Here is a 12724-nt window from a genome sequence, read left to right on the forward strand (position 1 = left end):
TGTGTGTGTGTGTGTGTGTGTGTGTGTGAGAGTGTGCGCTGCTGTCAGGAGCGGCTGCTGTGCATCTGTTGATCTCTCCACCTTTCATCCCCCCTCCTCTTCTCTTCCTCCTGTATGCTCTCCATCTATTTGTACATTCCTTTTTTCTTCCCCTGCTTCCGGTCCTCTTTTCCTTCTGTCCTTTGTTTTCCTCTATTTTCCTTCCTATTATTCCTCTGTCTTATCTTCATCATTGTCCTTTCTATTATTACTTACTTCTCCTTTCCTGATCTGTCTTTTCCTTCCTTCCATCCTCCTATTTGCACTTCCTTGTCCCTTCTCTCATCTTCTTCCCATTTCTCCCCTGTTCATTTTACTTCTGGATTGTTCTTGTTGTATACTGCTCGATCTCATCCTTTCCCACATGCCTTTTTATTGGGCTCCCTCTCTCAGTATGAATCTATACATATTTCAATGGACTGTAGGGATAAATAAATAAAGAACGTATCTGTAATTTATATCCATCTTTTTGTAATTTTTCTTTCCTTGAACCCTCATATCTCCTTTCCCGTACCTCATATCTACTTATGCCTTACTTCATTCCCACTCTCCTTTTTGTTGTGTAATTTCCTCCTCTAAATCCCTCCTTCCTCTCCTCTCTCCGTCTTCCTCTGCGTTGCACTTGCGCCTCTTCTGCAGCTCGCAGAGACTTTGTGTGAAAAACCAGACGAGCAGACGGCGATCGATCCGAGGGAAAGTGTAGTGAGGGTTGTTTAAGATTTTGTATCCTAATTCTCTGGATTCCATCCGGGTGAGGACACCTCAACATCCAACAATTGTTAGAAATTGAAATTATTTGCTAACGTTGTTGGCTACTGGCAGATTGTAGGTACTTGGATTTTTTTTTCAATATATTCTTTAATTTATTCATTAATATATTTTGTATATTCTTTAGAAAGGTGTATCAAAGAATATACATTTACAAATACAAATTAGCATTGGTGTGGATATAAACTGACATTTTTGGACATGTCATGCCTCTTCTTTGTCAGTAATAAAATGCAAAATATTTGTGGAAACTGTAGCTCCAGTTTCTCAAAAAAAAATTATATATATATATATATATATATATATATATGAATTAGTTCTAACCCTTGTGTTGTCTTCCAGTCCACCATGAAAAAAAAACGTTTTGGTCATTAATCTCGTGATAACTTTTTGATATTTTTTATGTTTTCTGCGCTTTTTTCAAGGGCCCATTTTTTAAAATGAAAAACTGAAAATGGCTAAAATTTTACCCAAGGACAACATGAGGGTTAGTGTATATTATTAAAATACTGCTATATCAATATAATTGATGTTGTTGCCTTATTGCAGATATATCAGTGAATATCTTGGTGGAGAAGGGAAAAAAGTGACCAAAATGAAAGAAAAAGCTTTAAAAACATCATAAAGTCCAAAAAGTGCAGAAAAACAACTTGGAAAAAATGGACAAAAACATCGGGAAAAGCTCAAAAACATCAGGGGACAAAAAGTGACAAAAAACGTTCCAACAAAAGTTGGACCCACGGGAAAACAACACAAGGGTTAAAAAAACTTCAGACTTCAGAGATCTATGCCAAAAAGGTTTGTCACGTTATTTGTGAATGTAAAAAACACGTATTACAGTCTTTACTTTGTCTAGCGTACAGTAATCAACGACATGCTGGTTCACTGTTTGTGTCCCTCAGAATGTCTCCAACGTCCTGTTTCTTCCCTGTTTCTTTGTGGTGCTGATGATGTCATCTTCCCGCGCCAGGGTTTTGGGCGAGGAGCGAAGCAGCCTTTTCTGTCTCTGGGCACCTTCACCTCCACGCTGAGCCAGAGGAGGGACGCGGGGGGGCGGGGCTTAGCTGCCGGCATGACGGGCGGCCTGAGCAGCACCCACTGGCTCCGACACGGTGAGTTCAAGTCCAAATGTTCTTCTCTTTGTTGTTAGACACAGCGCTCAAGCCTGATGCATTGGTAAGGCACGTTATTTTGGCCCAATCAAATTATACTTTGCAATCAAATTTAGCAAGATGGAAATACTCCAGAAAAACCATGTTACCGTAGGCATCCAGACTTTGAAGAGACGTTGTGTGAATTGGGCCTGTTCAAAAGAGAACAACATGTCACATACTGTTGCACCTCCTCACTAGTCTTTCCTTCCACTTCTGGGGTTGCTCCGTTGCCGCTGGAAATGACGCCAGATGGCCTTTTCGGCCGGATGTCCATCCCCTTCCTCTTTTTTTGTGTTGGCGTTCTAACCTCTGGTAGATTTCTGAGGACTATGGCTACCTGGTCCTCAGATCTCTGCAGGGTAAATCCAGACAGCTAGCTAGACTATCTGTCCAATCTGAGGACTATGTTACCTGGTCCTCAGATCTCTGCAGGGTGAATCCAGACAGCTAGCTAGACTATCTGTCCAATCTGATTTTCCTGTTGCACGACCAGGGTTACATAACACTGGTGAAAAGCCTTTTCGTTGCCTCTTTGTCACCTTTTCATTGCCCATTCGTCACCTTTTAGTTGCTTTTTGTCACCTGTTTTGTCGCCTCTCCATCTCCTTTTTGTTGCCTTTTCATCACTTTTGTTTACTGTCTTTTTACCACCTTTTCTTAGTCTCTTTGTCAACTTTTTGTTGCCTTTTCATCGCATTTTACCGCCTTTTAGTCACCTTTTTACAGCCTTTTCGTTGTCTGTCACCTTTTTGTCGCCTTTTTACCTTCTTTTCGTAGCCTCTTTGTCACCTTTTCGTTGCCGATTCATCGCCTTTTAGTCGTTTTTGTTGCCTTTGTTGTTGCCTTGTTTTCATGGTTAATGCAGACATAGGACTATGGTTAACTGGTCCTCAGATCTCTTCAGGGTAAATCCAGACAGCTAGCTAGACTATCTGTCGAATCGGAGTTTTCTATTGACGACTAAAACCCCGTCTGAACGTACACGTGTTCCACCAAAACCAGTTCCTTCCCGAAACTATTTAGCAGCGGCACCTTGGCTCCGTCCGGCGCTAAACGCCACCCAAGAAGATTGTGTTTGGTTTAAAGAAATGCCAATAAACCAGAGCACATTTTTCTTCCATCCCAGAATGCTCTGTGGACTAACCAGACCTTCCTCCACAGCGCTGTGGAGGAAGGTCTGGCAAAGCTAGACTACCTAAACACAAGTTTTCAACCTTTTCACCAGTATATACACCACTAACACTTTTTCCAACACAGTTATAAACACTAGTTTCACACTTACTGGAATTCATGGTCAATAAACCTCATTTTTAAGAAAGCATAACTCATTTTGTAGATTAAATAGCAGAAATATGCTATAATAGCCTATTGAATAAATCTCCCAAAATGTAAACGAAAGAAATTGATCTTTAATTGTACTTGTGAAGAAAAAACAAAATGGGCCAAATTTGACCCGAGGACAACAGGAGCGATAAATACATTTGATTGGTTCATTGATTTCACAGCAAGGGTTAAAGCAGCTCCGAGTGGCCAAACTGCAGTGTGAATGCCGGGGTGGTGTGTTCACTGTCTGTCTGTGTTCCCGCCGTGGTCTCTGTCTCGTCCAGGATGTAATGATGTGTTACTTCTCTGTTTACACTACGCTCTGTTTATGTTGAGCTGCTAGCAACGCCATCGCAGCAGCAACTCCAAAATGGAAGGTTTTCAGAACAAACAGAAAAAAGAGAAGAGGAGGAGAAGCTGTTTTATGTTTTCCAGTTTTGCAGACCGTGCATTAATTGAACTTTACAGCATGCAGAAAATCTCAGGATCACACTTCGGATTAGACTGGACCAGGCGTCTTCATGGAGCGAGACACGTCTTCATGGTTCAAGAAGACTTTTCAGATTCTCTGTTGAAATGTGTTGAAATATTCCACCTGCTCAGCGTGTTTCAAAAACAATTTGAAAAAACAAAGTCCAGTTGTTTGTTAGGGTTTTAGAAAAAAAGAGAAAAATCTTTATGGGGCGATTCAGGTCTCGGCTGACTTTTTTTTTTTTTGATTTTCTGCCAGTTCTGCTTTATGGTACAAGGAGACATTTCAAGTCCAAAAATTCTCCCTGCTCATCTTGTTCCAAGACAAATGTGAAAGTTTAGTTGTTTGTTAGGTTTTCAGTTGGTGACAGAGTATTTACCTTCACGAAAATGCTTTTTTGCCACTAAAAGGCTCGGATTACTATTCTAAGTGCCTGACAACATTATGGAAAGGATCCCTGCAGAGATAGACCTTTTAAAGCTGTTTGAGACCTTTCTGTTTAACCAGAAACAGCTCTGAAGTCGCTAGCTTTCATTTAAAAAAACAAGACTTTTAACTTATATAGAGCCAACATATTTTCACATGTAAATCGGCTCTCCTATACTGAAAGAAATGTAAACACTTTTGTTTTGGCCCCCATTTTTCATGAGCTAAACTCAAAGATCTAAGACTTTGTCTATAAACACAAAAAGCTCATTTCTCTCAAATACGATTCACAAATCTGTCTAAATCTGTGTTAGTGAGCACTTCTTCCTTCGCTGGGGTAATCCATCCACCTCACAGGTGTGGCATATCAAGATGCTGATTAGACAGCATGACAGGTGGGCCTTAGGCCGGCCACGATAAAGGCCACTTTAAAATGTGCATTTTTACTGTATGCAGGGGTCAGGGGGGGGTGGAGCATTTGCCTACTCAAATTGGTTAGGATGACGAACTGCAGTCAGGTCGAGAGAGAGAGAGAGAGAGAGAACAAATACTGACTGTTTTTCAGAGCCCCCCCCCATCAGAGATGGGAAAAGTACTCACTTTCCGTACTTAAGTAGAAGTACAGATACTTGTGTTAAAAAATACTCTGGTAAAAGTCAAAGTACTGATTAAACTTCTTTACTCAAGTAAAAGTAACAAAGTACAGGCTTGGAAATTTACTTAAAGTATAAAAGTAAAAGTAGCCTTAGAATGACAACAATATTTTTTGCAAAGCTACCTGGAGCACACAAATGTTACTAGAGAGACGCTGAGGAACTTCAGTGGACATGGAGGGTACGTCTTTATATGGCAATGGCTACATTTTAAATGGATGCTGCCATAGGCCTAAAACATAACATATATGATTATTATTATGACAGACACTGGACTCCAGGTTAATAATTCTGACTCATTAGCAGATATGTAATTCGTTGTTATCTGTAGAATTCACGATCCAGTTTCTATTTTAATCTTCCCCCTAACATGTAAATGAATCTACATGTATGTACGTGTGCTCAAATATGGCTTCTGGAAAGAAAATAAAGGATTAAATATGAATAAACAAACTGACATTAATGAGGAAGTTCCCCAGCACATTGGCCAGGAGTCTTTCTTGATGCCTACTGTTTACATCTCTTTCAGATAAGGTCGAGGATGATGGGAATGTATTGCTGCTTGTCTGCCCTTTTTTCTTCATTTTCAATCATGTTGCCATCCATACTACCATGTGCTAACGTTAGCGCCATCCATACTACCATGTGCTAACGTTAGCGCCATCCATACTACATGTGCTAACGTTAGCGCCATCCATACTACTAAGTGCTAACGTTAGCGCCATCAAGCCTCAATGATTTGCTGTGAATGAATGCAGAATCTGTTGAGTTGTCTTAGTCGTGCGTCAAATGCAACGTACAGTAGATATATTCCCATCCATTTAGATTGAATATGGTATTGATGACATAAACAATAATAACAAAAACTCCAGTGAAATGATGTGAAAGTTGAGGACTAGATTAGGACTGGAAAGCTGATTCTGGTGTCCAACTTGGCCCCAGGTGTATCTGTTAAAACAGACGGAGACAACTTCTCTCTAGCTAAGGTTCCATCCACTTGTCAATTGAATTACAGAATCTGAAGTTTGGTAAAAAAAATAAAAAAAAACTCATGCGAATAGAGCTGGTAACGTGTAACCCAGCTAACATGTGAAGACCACACCAAAACCACGAGCTAACAGGTGAAGAGCACACCAGAACCACTAGCTAACTTACTTTAAATGTGCAGAAATAAGACCAGTAACAGGCTTATGAACTGACAACTTGAGTTATACGACTTACAGTTCTCAAAGACTCACACACACAATCTCAGCTGGTTATCCTCCGACACTTGTCTCTTTTTCTTTTCTCTCACTTTTTTCTCCGTGTGGCGCGCGCACCCGCTCGCGGTGTGGGGCGCGTGTCCGCGCTATTCTCCGAAAACCGACCACTTGTACAAAACTAAAGTAACCGCACTTTTGTAAAATGTAAGGAGTAGAAAGTACCGATATTTGTGTTAAAATGTAAGGAGTAGAAGTAAAAAGTCGCCACAAAATAAGTAGTAAAGTACAAGTAACATCTCAGCAAAATCTACTTGAGTACAGTAACGAAGTATTTGTACTCCGTTACTTCCCATCTCTGCCCCCCATACAGCAAAACTGCACATTTTAGAGCATCTTGATATGCCACACCTAAAGAAGAAGTGCTCACTAACACAGATTTAGACCGATTTGTAAACAATATTTGAGAGAAATAAGCCTTTTATGTTTATAGAAAAAGTTTTAGATCTTTGAGTTCAGCTCATAAGAATTGGGGGCAGAAACAAAAATGTTTCATTTATAATTTTGTTCAGTGTATGCGTTTATGGCCTCCAAACTAGAGTTGTGATGGTTGGGAAAAGTGGAATGTATTGAAAGTATTTTACAATGATAAAATTTCCGTTTATTTACATTGAGTCTGGTGTGTTTAGCAAATGCAATTTTGCATATGTTTTTAAGTTTAAAAGTCAAAAAGTCTAAAAGATCTTACTCTATAACAGAAAGGTCTCTAACAGGTCTTTAACAGAAATCTCTGTAGGGCTCCTTTCTGTAATGTTGTCAGACACAGAATATTAATCTGAGCCTTTTAGTAATACTGGACCAATGTCAGACATTGTTGGTCCAGTTAGTCAATTAGATACAAAAAAACATAGGAACATATTGTCCAGGTTATGATAAATTGTTGTCACCAGAAGGATTTTTTGATTTCCTGCCCTTTTAAGGAGATATTTTAAAAATCTCTCTTGATTTAGTTCTCAGAAACTAAATCATTAGCGTCGAAAATGTAATGAAATCTTTAAGCTGCAACAGAGTAAATAACCAAGATGACAAACATGTTGTGAGGTTCTTTGTTGATTATTCGCCGTCAGCGTTTAGACATGAAAGGGAGCGTTGCTTCCTGTCGAAGGCGGGCTTTTTCCTGATTGCCGTGTGAATGCAGACCGAGCCGAGTCCGCTTTGTCACCACGGCTACTGATGCCAGAATAATTATGCAAACCTCGGCCCCAAATGAAAACCATATGATGTGTTAACACACACACACACACACACACACACACACACACACACACACACACACACACACACAAACACACACAAACACACACAGACAACAGAAGAGTAGTGCAGCGTTGCTTGTCCGGCCCGCTGGATAATCACTACAATTTGGATAATCACTACATCACTACAAGTATTACACAGGTTGTATTTCCTTGAAATATTGGCTTTTTCTAAAAAAAAAAAAAAAAAAAAAATGGCACCAAAGTCCAGCTTTTTCTGGAAAATTATTTAAAACTTTATTGATCTCAGCAGGAACACTGTGGCAGGATGGAGTCACTGCATCTACAAAGAAAAAAATAGCACAATTGGTTGCTTTATTATCATAGCTCTTGTTCATAAGTTCAAAAGTTTCCCGAGTAAATGATTTAATTGTGTAGCTATTCTAGACTTTCCAATGGTTACCCCGAAAAAAAAAAGAAAAAAAAGTCATTTTCCAGGGTTTAGACGCTCTAAAATATGGATCCACTGATCTTCTTTTTGCCATGGAAGTCTATGGGAAAAAGTCTTTTTTTTGGCCAAAGCGTATTACTGCCGGACACACCTGGGAGTTGCAGATTGTCAGAAGACATGATGCAGGGCCTCATTGCCACCTTGAACAACTTGAGCAATTTCTCTCGCTCGACTGGATAATCGGGAAAGATAAACGTCAACGCCGGCAACATATCTCAAAAGACCCTTAAGAAATTTGTTTGTCTTATCCCTACCATACGTTGAACAGACTTTTTAAAGACTACAGTCTGACCCCATCTCACATCTAAAGACAATCATCTCACATCTAATGTTAATATGTAAAGACTGGGGTTCTTGCAGAGTCACACTAGTTTGACAATAAAATGCAAGACTGAATGTCTGCAGGCATGGAGCCACCCGTTCGGTGCCATCAGGCTTCCACTTTTCAAAATAAAATCTTGCTTGTTTTCGTACTTTGGTTTTTGGGTGTTAAAGTATGTAATATGTTTTAAATATGCAAGCATTTCCATTCTATTCTAAGATGGTGACATAATCTCAGGGGAGCCTGGTTTTTGCAATTATAAAGCAAACTAGAAAATTCCACAAGAAATTTGAACAGTGTGCCTACTACTTGGTGCATATCCGAATAGCAATAAAACTTAAGAAAAAATTAAGAAAAGTGTTACGTGTTATCCCTTCAGAAATAGTCCTTTTTAAGACCTTTCTGTTTCCCAGAAACAGCTATGAAGTAGCTAGCGCTGAACCAACCAGACTCCATTTAAAAAACAGGAATTTTAGCGTGTACAGAGCCAGCATATTTTCACATCTATATCGGTAAAGTATGTGTTTATTTCAACCAATACTAGAGTTTTTTATGATTGGAAAAGTTTAGAGAAGACCAAAAAACGTCTTTTCATAGATTTATTTGTTTTCTGTTGAGTTTGAATGAAGTGTGTTTTACGATGCTAAAATGACTGTTTTTTAAATGGAGACTGGTGGGTTTGGTTCATCGTGATCTCATGTTAGCTGGAAAACACTTTTTCTCCTTCCTTCCTCTCCTCTCTTTAAGTCTCGTCTCTGTTAAGACAGCTGTATTTTTGTCCCAGTCCGCCCCTGAGCGCACCCATTGGTTATTGACAGTGTTCACATGATTTACAACCAAAACTTTAAACTTTATGACCACCTTACACCAAATGACGGAGACAACGGAAGCTCCACGACTTTATCTTTTCATTCAGATAGTTTTCGACAGTGGAATCGTCGGCGTTAGTTGAAAGAAAATAAAGAAAACTTTAGTAGAAAACTGCACTTTACGCTAAAACTGTCATTTTTTTTAAATGTAATTCAAAGTTTAATTTGTTCAATAAAATGTTGGAATTGATTTAATTTCTTCCAAATTCAACAATCAATTTCTTATATTTCAGCAGAAACACAGAACTGAAGTACACTTTCGTATCTGATTATTTATCCTGTGTATTATTGTCATCACGAGATTTTCCTCATATTGTGCAGCCCTGCCACAGATTCTGTTTGGCTCCGCTGATTAGACAGATTTATTCAAATGAACCGTGCACGGTTAACAGCTGATCTTCCGTCCGATGTTTGTGGACTGCTCCATTCATTAAACCTCGGCGTGTTTGAACGGAGGGATGGATGGTACTCGATGACAACACTCGAGGAAGATAACAAGCTCGTCCTTGTATCAAAGCAAACTGATGAAAGACGCAGAGAAAAGAGGAGGATGTCCTCGGAGGTCTTTAAGGAGGCTGTTCTGATGAAAGGGTGTCATGGCGACCGAGACTTGTTGCTGTCAGGACTCAATTGTGTGACGCGCAAGCTGAAAAAGCAATGGAAGCAGTGGAAGAGGAGAGGGTTAGGAGTTTCTTCCTCTCGGTGTTGGAGCGCTCATTAGCTCTACGTTTCTCTCAGTCTCTCTGTCCCGTGGGAGGAAACGCCAATTCTCCATCTGTTTCTATTAACTGCCCTCGTTAACACCTTTCATGGCCTGGTTGCTATGAAACATAGCTGATAAGCCACAGATTGTGTTGTTGTTGTTTTTAAAAAAGCGCATAAAGCGAAAATCAGACTACGGGCCCTATTTTAACGATCTGAGCGCATGGCATAGGAGCGTTTAGGGCGTGTACAAATTGCACGGGTTACACTTAGTGTCTTCATTCATCAGAGGTGTGTTTTGGGCGTAACATGCAATCAACCAATCAAAATAATCTTTTGTTCCATGTAAAAGCCAGGCGCGTTTGGACCTCGGAGCATTGCTGTTATATTTTTATTTGTAATGGTTTCATGTGTGTGTGCTGCTGCGCTCCCCTGTGTGTGTGTGTGTGTGTGTAACAAGCACAGTGTGTGAGCGCTGTGCACGAGCCTCAGCGTATTTCACTACTGCGCTGTTAAAGCCCAACTGTCTTTCCTTTCTTTTACTCTTCTAAAGTGTTTCAAAAGTGGAAAAGGAGCTTTATTATTTGCTATTTGTTTGCAGAAAGCGTAGGGAAAAAAGCGTCAGGAATTTTCTGTTCTTTTTTTAAAGCAGGACGAACGTCAAAGCAAGCGACAAAGGATTTAAGAAAATGTCAAAATATAGCGACACAGCGAAAAAAGCTCCAAATACATGAAAAAGGCAAAGACAAATCTGTTAAAAAAAGCTTTCAAACATCTACAAACGCAACAACAAATGTCCATGGCCAGGTTGCTATGACACACACTTGACAAGCATCAGAAATACATTGTAAAAAATAGTCAAAAGCTCCTAAAAAACTGTCTTTCTCTTCTTTTAATCTGCCAAAGTGTGTAAAAGTGCCGCTGCTCAGCTGCTTCAGCAACAGCAGCAAAAAGGCAGAACTGAATACACTTTATAATAATTAACTTAAATTAATATCATTATTGTGATATTCAACAACGTTATGGCATGTTTTCCTCATATAATGCAGCTCTAGTCAACACTAGTGCCCAAACAACATGAAAAAGCGGTCATTAGAATAACCCCGTGATCTTTCTGCCATCTAAAGCTCCTCCACTATTCTCACAGAAAGAAACACTCGGGTTCCTGTGATGTAACAGCTGTCTGACCCTTTTATCTTCAGGCTTGTACAATCTATCTGTGCCTACAGAATGAGCACCCACAATGCACCTGGACAGGCCTGCTGGTGTCTGTTGTTACTGTGGAGACGGAGACAATATAGCAGGCTAATTATACAGAGGATGAATAGATGGTCAGAGGTGTGGGAGGATGGCGGGGCTGGTGTGTGTGTGTGTGTGTGTGGTGGTGTGTGTGGTGTGTGTGTGGTGTGTGTGGTGTGTGTGTGTGGGTGTGGGTGGTGTGTGGTGGTGTGTGTGGGGTGTGTGCGTGCACGCATGCGTGTGTTCACAAGTGCAGCCGTGACTCAGTGATTACACACTGATTGAGGGTAAAGCTGTGTGTGTGTGTGTGTGTGTGTGTGTGTGTGTGTGTGTGTGTTCTCTTTCTCCCTTCGTCTTGCTGTACAAACATATATATTCTCTAATAACAGTAACAGTGACTAACAGTGACCATAGAAATAATCATACATACATTTAAATGCCCTCTGTTTATAGACAGTCCCTCAAGAAAAACGTGATTATGGGATTGCATAATTCAATGTATAATCAGCCAAAGTCTTCATACTTAAGCAATGGCTGCATTTTTTTCTAATACGCAGCATTTTTGCCGGATAAATTGCAGATTTCCGTGCAAAATAATGCAGGACTTGCATGATTTCATAATCCCAGCATTTTCGTTGCAAATATCTTAGCAGAAAAATGTGTCCGAGCCAAAGGCGCAGAGCATGACCTTACCACATGCTGACATGTTACTAGGCCAGGTAGAGCAAGCCACTATACTGAGAGAGAGAGAGAGAGAGAGAGAGAGAGAGAGACAGAGAGAGAGACAGGGACAGAGACAGACAGACAGACAGAGAGAGACAGAGACTGTATCATTACAGCCAATCCAGTCTTTTTCACAAAATGGTTGCACGTAAGGGGAAAACAAGTAGCTTCCACTTAAGGGGCATGGAAAAAATATCGCAATGTGAGTTTTTCCCAATATCGTGCAGGCCTGGTGTTTACCCCCATTTAACTGAAGGACCCCTGGAGGCAGATGTAATGCTGACTGAGCGGTTAACTGTCTGTCATGCAGGGAGAGAGCTGCCTCCCATCTGCAGCGATGTCCGGCAGAAGCAGCGGCTCTCCATCGACACGCTTCCCCCAGAAGCCAAAGCTCCGTTCCCCCCCGACCCCGTCATCCCTCTGCGCACCAAGACCGCCAAGGAGTTTCAGTGAGTCCCTGAACAGCCACACTGTTCATCTTTTCTTCTTCTTCTTTTTACCACTATTTTTCAATCCAAACTCAGGCTTTTAATTCATAGTGGCATGTTTCCTTTTTTCATTCGGCTTTTATGCAACCTTTTCAGATTTTCACCGTGTTTTATTCTTTTTATTGTATGTCACGTTGTTTTAGTCTTGGTCCATGCTGTGACACACTTTGGATTAGGGCTGGGAAATATAATAATATTATATCGACATCCATATATGAGGCTAGGTATCGTCTTAAGTTTTACATATCGTACTGTCGTGATATGAAGTGTTGTCTTTTCCTGGTTTTAAATGCTACATTAACTTACTTTCTAGCTGTGTTAATATTTGTCTTTACCCACTTATGTATGCACATTATTGGGGATTATTTATCAAAATATAAAAAATCTCATTGTGTTAATATTTTGTGAAAGCTCCTACAATAGCGGCACAAAATTGTGTGTGTGTGTGTGTGTGTGTGTTTGTGTGTGTGTTTGTCAGGGAGGACATGGAGCGTGCCGTCCAATCAGGTGACTGGAGGGAGGTGCGAGAGTTTTACCTGACCACCTTCGACTCGTTCATAGAAATCAACGCTGCCTTCAA

At 40.3% G+C, this 12724-nt stretch overlaps 1 protein-coding gene across 1 annotated transcript in view; it reads left to right on the top strand.

The window, feature by feature from the left end:
• hectd2 (HECT domain containing 2) overlaps nt 1-12724 on the top strand; it is a 62047-nt gene that overhangs the window by 4736 nt on the left and 44587 nt on the right. Inside the window, 3 exon segments of the mRNA XM_032541664.1 lie at nt 1778-1919; nt 11967-12105; nt 12623-12723. Coding sequence (XP_032397555.1) covers nt 1778-1919; nt 11967-12105; nt 12623-12723 — 382 coding nt within the window.

Source organism: Etheostoma spectabile, chromosome 17, assembly GCF_008692095.1.
Source record: "Etheostoma spectabile isolate EspeVRDwgs_2016 chromosome 17, UIUC_Espe_1.0, whole genome shotgun sequence".
Classification (NCBI taxonomy): Eukaryota; Metazoa; Chordata; class Actinopteri; order Perciformes; family Percidae; genus Etheostoma; species Etheostoma spectabile.